Source organism: Myotis daubentonii, chromosome 16, assembly GCF_963259705.1.
Source record: "Myotis daubentonii chromosome 16, mMyoDau2.1, whole genome shotgun sequence".
NCBI lineage: Eukaryota > Metazoa > Chordata > Mammalia > Chiroptera > Vespertilionidae > Myotis > Myotis daubentonii.
Genome location: NC_081855.1, coordinates 14,761,853 through 14,770,965, shown reverse-complemented (window position 1 = coordinate 14,770,965; position 9,113 = coordinate 14,761,853). Strand labels below are relative to the sequence as shown.

At 57.6% G+C, this 9,113-nt stretch overlaps 1 protein-coding gene across 5 annotated transcripts; it reads right to left on the bottom strand.

Moving 5' to 3' along the window:
- Nucleotides 1-262: 262 nt before the first annotated feature.
- Nucleotides 263-8,667, bottom strand: TMEM238L (transmembrane protein 238 like). 5 transcript variants are annotated; one of them, XM_059668606.1, is made up of 4 exons: nucleotides 7,452-8,667; nucleotides 2,569-4,222; nucleotides 2,091-2,141; nucleotides 263-1,223 (listed from the first exon to the last, which is right to left on the bottom strand). In XM_059668606.1, the coding sequence occupies exon 1, from the start codon at nucleotides 7,814-7,816 to the stop codon at nucleotides 7,577-7,579; it is 240 nt and encodes a 79-aa protein (XP_059524589.1). In that variant the 5' UTR covers nucleotides 7,817-8,667; the 3' UTR covers nucleotides 263-1,223; nucleotides 2,091-2,141; nucleotides 2,569-4,222; nucleotides 7,452-7,576. The 5 variants fall into 5 exon arrangements, 1 of the variants encoding a protein (XP_059524589.1); XR_009449074.1 differs by lacking the exons at nucleotides 2,569-4,222; nucleotides 7,452-8,667 and adding an exon at nucleotides 7,299-7,445; XR_009449073.1 differs by lacking the exons at nucleotides 2,091-2,141; nucleotides 2,569-4,222 and having other exon boundaries at nucleotides 7,452-7,577.
- Nucleotides 8,668-9,113: the final 446 nt, after the last annotated feature.

Here is a 9,113-nt window from a genome sequence, read left to right as displayed (position 1 = left end):
ATGCTTTTGTTCCGGCCCTCCGGTCCAGTTTAAGAACCCATTGTGGCCCTCGAGTCAAAAAGTTTGCCCACCCCTGGAACCTGTCTCCATCATGCCGGGCTCTCTGCATGCCTTCCAGGAGGTGCTGCGCCGAGTGCAGCATCCAAGGCCTGCACGGAGGCAGTGAAGCTACTGGGGAGAGAGAGGGTGACAGGGCTGGGAGTTTGAGCCCCGTCAGAAGACCACGCAGATGGGAATCTGTCATCGCATGTTTTACCAAAGGCCACGTCAACTTCTTTATTCAGATCATACCATACGAGGGCTGAGGCAGCGTATATGAGACACATACACTTTTAGGGTGAAATATAAATAAAAGGTACAAAAGTAGGCCAGGATACATAAATTATGGAGCACAGTGGTGAGCAGAGCACAGTGGCAAGCAGAGCACAGCCGATCAGCCTCCAGAGGGTGGTCCCCAAGTCTCTGTGGTTGGGCTGCATCTGACTAGATGAAATTGAATGAAGATAAAAATAAAGTCCTGCTCTGGGGATCGAGAAATAAATAATGCCTGGGCAGCATAGCGGAGGCCTCGCTTGCTTATTAGAAAACGCCCCGAGGGTTTCAGTTGCTGAGCTCCACGTGGGCCGACCGTGTGGCCGGGCTGTGCGTGCGGGTGGGGCTGTGTAACAGCACCCAGCGTCCAGCACTGTGGAGCATGGCCTCTTGCCCAACATTGGCTATGCATTTGCTTCTGCAAGAAACATGCTGACATCTGCTGCCCTGTGCCAAGGGGATGGGGCCAAGAGATGGATGAGGGGAGCCCGCTGGGCTCAGCAGTCAGAGCTGAGGAGGAGGGGGTGCCGGGGTGCGGTGTGAGCGATGCTCGGGGGATGCCATGTGGACATCGGTGCTTGGTTCCAATCGCTAGTCTTTAAAAGGACGTTGGCCGGAGGAGCAGCGGGGACGGGACTTCTCTGCTGGTGTCTAAGCCCTCAGCAGGGTTGCTGCCATGGGAGCTCCAGTGGGAGAACTCGGAGGCTGCCCAGGCCCTTCTGGGGCAGGTGGGCACGGCAGGGGCGTCAGTAGACTGGGACAGGGCGCCGGAGTCTGGACGGAGCCTGGCATCACGGCCGTTCATGGGCATGCCGGTGGCTGCTGGAATGTTTCTCGGTGCAGCCTCTGGCACCCCTGCACCCTGGCACACGACGGGCCTCGTGCTCTGAGGCGTCTCCATCAGAGGGGACCTGTGCCGAGTAATGAAGACAAAATGATCAGCCTGAGACCCGAGTGCGTCCTTTCAGGCCTGTGTGCGTGACACCAGCCTGGTGCTCCGCGTCAGCTGGCCTGGGGCCCACTCTGCAGCTGCCCCCCAACAGCACCATTTCACGGGCCAGTCGTGACACCTCGCTGAGACTCGTTTCCCACCTGTGTTGTGAGGATTTGTGACCGGATCTCAAGAGCTGTGAACGCCAACTGAGATAATGACAATGGAGAAGGTGTTTGGCCCAAGAAATATTGGGGAGCTCATCAAATCTCAGCTCCCTCTCCCACCCTTTCCTTTCAGGCAAAGCTGATCTCGGCTCTCTGGGTTCTGAATCCCGCCCCCCACCTCCACCTTGGACATGGCCAGACACCCCCCTGTTTTTCTTTGTGACTTGAATGTCCTCTTTTCCTCTCCATGGCCCCTCTCCTCCATTTAACATCCTGCTCAATTTTCTGTATCCCTTCCTCGGAAAAACTCATGCTTCAAACAGGCTATGCCACCACAGTCTTGCTCCCGCCACTTTGTCACCCAATACTTTGAAGACTAATCTGCACTCAGTCCTTAGACACCTGAGCAGCTGCTCTCATATTTGTTCCCACCATCTACTGATAAAGTCTCATTGCCAAGTCCAACCCCCTTTCCACAGGACACGACCTTCCTGACAGCTCTGGGGTGTTGGGTGGTCAGCTCCCCGATCTTGGTCTCGTGTTCTCCTTCTTCCTCTTTGCCACCCCTTCCCCCCCACCCCCCCGTATTGCCCATTATTACTCCTGGGAATTCTCTCTGGGGTCCCCACCCGCCTTCCTTCTCCCAGTCCCCAAAGGCAAACCTAACTCAGGGTTCTGACCTCGGCTCCTGTGGGAAGTAGCCATGGCTAGTTCAGGGCAGCAAACTACATCTGTAAAAGGCCAGGTCGTCAGCGTTGCAGGCAAACAGTCTCCTCGACTCTGTCGTTTCAGCATGAAGCAGCCACGCAGGAGCCGAGGATCCCAACTGTGTCCCAAGAAAACCCACCTACTCACAGACACAGAGGCCAGCTTGCCCAGCCCGAGTGCAGACAGAGTGGGAACAAGGGTCAGACGCACCGGTTTCACCATCTGGCTCTATCGCCTACTCGTTCCATTATGTTGGGCACCCTATTTAGCCTCTGCGCTCCTCGATAGCTTATCTGTAAAAGGGGAGCGATAATAACTTTCCTCTCAGTGTTGCTGATAGGGTGAGCTGGGATAGTGTGCCTCTTTGGGGGACTCTCAGGGTTCCTGCCCATCCCCCTAACCCCCCACTCCCCACAACACGTTTTCTTCCTATTTCTCTCTACTTCTCACCCTCTACCATCTCCTCCACATCCATTCCTGCAGCCCCGACGTCCATCTCCAGGCCTGTTCTCCCTCCTGAGTTTAAAATCTGTGCATTCGGTTCCAATTAGGTAGTTCTGTTCATAAATACCACTTCCATCTCCAACTCCGCATGTGCGAAGGAAAATGCATCATTTTAACCAAACCCGTGCCTTCTCCTGACGCCCCTCGTCTGTGGGCGGCAATGCTGTCTGCAGCTGTGAGGACACCTGTGGGTCCTGTCTGTCCTCTGCTCACGCTGTCCCTGCGCCTCCTCTCCTTCCCACGCCATCATTTCAGGCCACTCTCTCACCTGCCACCTGAGCTTCCCATGGTCTCCCTCTCCCCTCCCTCTCCTCTCCAGCCCATCCCGCACTAGACACCCAGCTACTCTCCCCGCCCCCCCTCCCCCGGCAAAGCCTAGCCCCGTCCCTCTCCAGCCCCTCAAGTTAGCGAAGGCCCTTTCTTGCTTTCCCAGCGTCAGGATCCGCATCTCAGTCCTCCAGGGAGCCCCCCAACCCCAGCCACTCCTGCTCACTCTCCCAGGACACTCTAAGTCTTCCCCTTCTGCATCGGCCCAGATGCCACCTCTGCCTGTCACCTCAGGACCAGGCCAGGCTTCTGACACCACAGGTGGCCCCTCCCCACCTGGCGGGAGGCTCTCTTCCTGGGCTTGGCTCTCAGAGCCCGTGCAAGACCGTGCTTATCTCGTGGCACGCACTTTCCATTTTCTGTGTACTTTGTGAGGTGCTGCATACCTGCTTTATCTCTCCCTCGAGAGTGCAAATGCCTCCAGGGAGAAATGTGGGCCCTCGCAGCCCCAGCAGGAGGCCTCTCACCCACGGGGCAGACTTGGCAGCTGCCCCGGCCCCTCCCCTCAGTGGGCAGAGAGGCGTGTGTGTGTGTGTGTGTGTGTGTGTGTGTGTGTGTGTGTGTGTGAAGAGTCGAGTGGGGCCAGGAGCAAGCCTCCCTCACAGCTCAAGGCTTTGAGCCCACCGCTCAGCTTTGGTTGCTGGGATGGTGCGTTTGTGTGGGTTTGTGTTTGGCATGTGTGTGGCAGGGGAGAGGGGCTGTGTGTGTGTATGTGTGTGTGTGTGAATAGGGTGGATGTGGTGTGAGGTTTTTATGTGGGGGTGTGTTGGTGTGTATGTGTGGGCAGTGGGGGAGGATCGTGTGCTGTGTGGGGGGTGTTGATGTGTGTGTAGGAGTAGGTGAGACTATGGGTGTGTGGGGAGAGTGGATCTGTGCACAGAGTGGATGTGTGTGGGCAATGGGAGAGGTAGGTGTGTGTTTGTGGGAGTGTGCACGTGTTTCTGAGGTGTATATGGGGAATATGGGTGTGTCACATGAAGGTGTGTGTTTGTGAGAGTGTGCACGTGTTTCTGAGGTGTATATGGGGAATATGGGTGTGTCACATGAGGGTGTGTGTGTGGAGGAAGTGCTGACATATGAGTATGGTGTGAGTGTGTATATTTGTGGGGAGTTTAACCTTACCCCCCCTTATAAAAGGATGAGTCCTGCCCTGGCTGGTGTGGCTCCGTTGGTTGAAGCATTGTCCCGTGCACCCAAAGGTTTGGGGTTCGATCCCCGGTGAAGGTGCGTGCAGGAGGCGGCCGATGGATGTTTCTCTCTCACATCGATGTTTCTCTCCCTCTCCCTTTCTCTCCCTAAAATCAATAAAAGCATGTCTTTGGGTGAGGATTAAAAAATATAATAATTAAAAACAATAACAAAAGGACAAGAGTCCTCCCCTTGGGAATCTACAGGAAGTGCCCAGCAGGTGGAACACGGCGCACACATACCTTGAGGGATGCCCTGACCACTGATGACGTCTCGCTTGGTTACAGTTGGGCCGTAACAATGAGCCGCTCACCCCTGAAGCTCCCGGGGCCTTGGAGCGATAGCAGCCAGGTCTCCAGCCCCTGCAAGCTGCAGGCGAGGGCTGTGGGGCCCCCTGCCCTGCCCTGTCCTCCCTTACGTTTTGAGTAAAGGACCCTGCCCCCGCCCCCGCCCCCCCGCCCCCTCCGCGTTCTTCTCCACTGAGGACAGCAGAACTGGCAGAGCCAGTCACAAACTGTCTAAACCAGGACTGTGGGCACAGGTGACGCCCTGGCCAAAGGTCACAGTGTGAGGGGATTGAGAGGTGCCGTGATCAGGAATATCTTTTAGCCTCAGAACTTGGGTTCCCAGGAAGCCTCCCGGGAAATTTCGGTAGATAAGAGCCAGCATGGGGGTGGGTGCTGCCCTTCCCCCGCTCACTCTCCAGCCCCCTGGACGCCTCTGCAGAGCACAGTTTGAAACCTCTTCTCAGACCATCTCCTACTCTAAAGGGAAGTAAGAGGACTTGCCCAGGGTCATCCAGCGGGTGGTGGGCAAGTCCCATAAGTGAGCAGGCTCCTGAATGGCAGGGCCCAGCCCACACTAACCTGTCACACGAAGCCAGCCCCGGACGTCGTAGCAAGGGATGGAGGGCCTGAGGGAGGCGAGACCAAACGGCCGCTGGCTTTGAGGGTCCCGTGGAACACAGAGTTTGGGGACTGAAAAGGTGAAAGTGATGTTTGCATGATGGTGTTCCATGGAGAGTGCAGTGCATCTCACAACTTTGGAGGGCCCTCTGCTCCTAGACAAAGCCCGGTGGGCCGGGGTGGCTCTCACTCTTGTATCTACTGCAAATCTTAAAGCCATCACTCTCTTAAGAATGACCATGTGCCTCAGAGAGGTCTCCCTGTGTAAGAACACCCTGGCCGCCGGCATCGTGACGGAGGTTTACTTAACCAGCACGGGTACGGTGCTGTGGGCAGCATCCCTGTGAGCTGCATGCTGCTACTAATGTCACCTCTGACCGAGGGTGATTATCAGCACCATCTTGTTTCGCTGATTCGGAAACCAGGGCACAGAGAGGTGGAGTAACTTGCTAGGTCACACAGGTCACACAGCTAGTAAGGACTAAAACTGGATGCACACCAGACAGCGGGGTCTGGGCCCATGCTCTTCACTGTGGGCTATTGAGCGTGTCTTTTTAATGAGAAGGACGTGCAGGGCAAGGAGCCCCACACTGCGGCCCCTGGATATGGGGGCGTGACTTAGCTGCCCAAATGGCCTTGAACTGGTCATCATCATTGTCGTCGTCACCCTGCTCACATCTCTAATATTTATCTTCTAATGGTTCTTAAGATAAAGACCACGCAGGCGCTGACTTCTGGTGCACTCGCCCTCTGCCCTGCGCTCCCCACTTCCTCCTCACCAGGACCTTTGCTCCAGCCAGCGCCTCTCCCTGGAACGCTCCCCCTCCTGTGCCTGTTTCTGCGCACGTCCCACGTGAGGTGCTGCCCCTCTTCCCGGTCCTCGCCTGACCTGCTGATGTATCCGTTAGTGAGAACACGAGGTTACTGTCTGCCTCTCACCCGACCGGAGCTCCCCGAGGGTAGAGACCTCGCGTGTCTGACTCTGCAGCAGCCTGGTGCCTGGCACGGTGCCTGAGGCGTCCGGTGAAGGAGCGAACTTGTTAGGGAGCCCTCCTGTGTCATCATGCTCACCGGGAGGGGACCCCGCCACCGCCGGTTCGAGGTGCGCCAAAGTCCCCCCAGTTGGGACTCTGGGTGAGCTTGTTCACCCCGCATTGCATGTTCACTAACAACCTGTGACATGGTTGCAAGGAGCCTTGTCCTGCCTCCCCTATTCCCCATCTTTGCAAAAACAAGGCAGGGACTGTCTTCATTTTGCAGATGAGAATACCGAGGCTCAGAGCATCATGCAGCCTGCTCAGCGTCACCTGGGAACCAGTGTTGCTCTGAGCGGGACGCAGGCACCCAGGCAGGGTGACTTCTCTTTTCCTTTCATCTGGCAGGGCGGGACCACCCCACCCTCTGAAACCTCTTCAAACTGCTGCTCTTGTCCCTCAGTTCTGAGGGTCAGATGGAATTCCCAGAAAAGACACCAGAAAAATAAAAAGATTATTTCCTCCTTCCAACCAGCAATGACCTTTGCCCTTACACCTGGAACGCAGAAGGGAGTGCCCAGCTGCTCCTGAGCACAGGTCCCTGTCCCCCTGGGGGTGGGGGTGGGAGGTGGGTAACTATCTCCAACCAACAGGGGCTTTGACTGTGTTCCCCTGGGAACAGCTGCCCATCTCTCATTCAGGGCTTGGGGGCCAGACCAGCTGCACCTGTGGGGGTCCATGTCCATGTGAGAAATCTTACAAGTATCTGCCTCTGGTGACATGTGGTCACCAGAGCCGCTAGCCTGGCTGGAAAGTGCAGCTCCAACAATGAAATGGCCAGCTCTGGTCTCTTGATTTGGGGGTCTTCCAAGCTGGCTCGGGGTGCTGACTGCATGGGAGGGTGCGTGAGGAGGCGGGAGCATTGAGAGTGGACGTGCAGGCAGGCCCTGGCCCTCCTGCATGTCCACCTGGGCAGGTGCAGGGCAGAAGCAGGTGAGAAGGGCCGTTCTGGGGGGTTCTGCTCTGTCTCCTCCCCCTGCACCCAGGCAAGGGCACAGGCAGCCTTTGGGGAACTCTCCCTTCTCTCCCCGTGCCAAAGGCTTTTCTCCGCAGCAGGGTTTGGGGCCAGACCCGCAGACCCTCAAGATGGGCCCCTTCCTTCCACATTCTAAGCTGGGGGACAACCTCCTGTTCAGGTGGCAGAACCCTCCATGGAGTGGAGGGGGCCGCGGGGACCCTCCTCTGGCTTCCTCAAGGACGAGGGTGCTCAGGGGATAAATACCTGCCCCGTGAACTCCTGGTCCAGGGCCCAGGTGGGCAGAACCCTGTCATTGTCGTCCTCCAGCTGCTTGCCCATTCGGCCTCCAGAGACCCAAACCTGTCCCAGCTCATCCGAGCCCCGCCACTCCTCCGGGCAGGTCTCCTGTGCACTCACCTGCTCCCTGGAGGAGGGTGGGGGGGGGAATTCTGGGTGGGAGCAGCATGTCCCCGCTCCTCCGATTGCCAGCAGCCCCAGGTTCATAGGAAGCCTGTGTTCCCTCTCCTCTGCCAACAGGTGCACTACAAGTCCAGCTTCTCAAGAGGCAGCCTGATGTTGAGGGAGTACCAGATGATCCAGAACAGGAGGCTGAAAGCCATGATCAGGGACCCAGAGTAGACCAAGAAGTCCCAGTAATCGAGCGACGCAAAGATGCCCAGGAGCAGGAGCACCAGGCCCAGGGCGTCGAGCAGGAGGGCCAAGGCGAGGAGGAGCGCACAGCGGCCGGGGCTGCATCTTCCCCAGGGCCCCCCCGGGAGCATGGCCCCAGAGCCCAGCGGCACTCCCAGGCCTGATTTGCATGGGAGGGTGGCGGTCCTGCCTGCTGCTGCCTCTCTCTCCACTGGGTGTGGGCAAATGAGCAAGCCTCTGTCTGGAGCCACCAGGAAGTACACGTGGACCTACCTTTATGAGCGCGGCAGCCAGTGGGGCAGGATGTTTCTTAACTGTTTCACGGCTCAGCAATGATCCTGACATCACAGTTTATGGGCCGAGGCCAAGCCAGTTACGGGCACGGGAGGAGTCAGGGTGCCCGGGGCCGGCTTTGCCATGTCTGGGGACCAGGAGCAAGGAGCCTGGGGCCTGCAGAGGCCTGCCTGGGTCATACTCTCTGGCTCTTGTGTCCCGGCCAAGTCCTGCTAGGTTTCAGGACACGGTTTCTCCAGCTCGTGTGGTAGGGTGGGGTGCCCGTCGCCTCCCCACTCTGCCCGGTTCGTTCAGGTGGGCCCGGAGGGTGTGTGTGAAAGGCGTGGGAGATAGGTTACTGATATAAAGAGACTCTGGAATGTGCTGTAAGAGAGGGTCAGTATTAGCCAGAGAAGTGGGATGTGTCTTGTAGATTCTCTGCTCTGCAGACCCAAGGACCCGCGCCTCCTCTAATGAGGCTCATCGGAGAGCACAGAGGCCAGGATGGCAGAGGGGGCAGAGGGCGAGAGGGGACTGCTGGCTCTGTCTGTGCTGCACGGGGCGTGGACCGAAAGGCAACTCCAGGCAAAAGCCAGGCGTGTTTTCCTGGCTCTCTGTGTTTTCTGGAAGGACGAAGTGCACATTTGCTGTCTGTCCCAGGAACCCTGCCTCCGCCCCCGAGGGGGTAGGTATAAAACGGGGGTCGCATCGCCGTGGCCACTCGTTGGGTGTTCAGAGTGAACGTCAACTGAGGAAGAGGCAGCCACAGCCTTCAGCCACCTCCGCAGGCCCACAGACGGCTGCCCCGCCCCCGCCCCGGCTCACTGCCTTGAACTGGGCACCAAGCCTTTCCGGGGCTCAGTTTCCCCACGACCGGAAGAAAGAATTTCCACTCTTTCTTTGCCTTCCCCCGTGGATGAGAATAATAAGCAGGTGGTTGAAATTCAGTTTCCTACCTATAAGATAAGAAGCTGGGATGAAGGGGAAGCTTGCAGTAAAAGCAGTGGGGAGCGGGAAGGCTTGCCCAGACCACAGGCCGGTCACTAGTAAGAGCCGTTCAGTGGGCTTTGGCATTCCTTGGCTTGCAGGGGCACAGCCTTCGTAATCAAGGACCAGTCTCCTGGTGCCCATCCCTGTGCCCTGATTTCCCCTCTG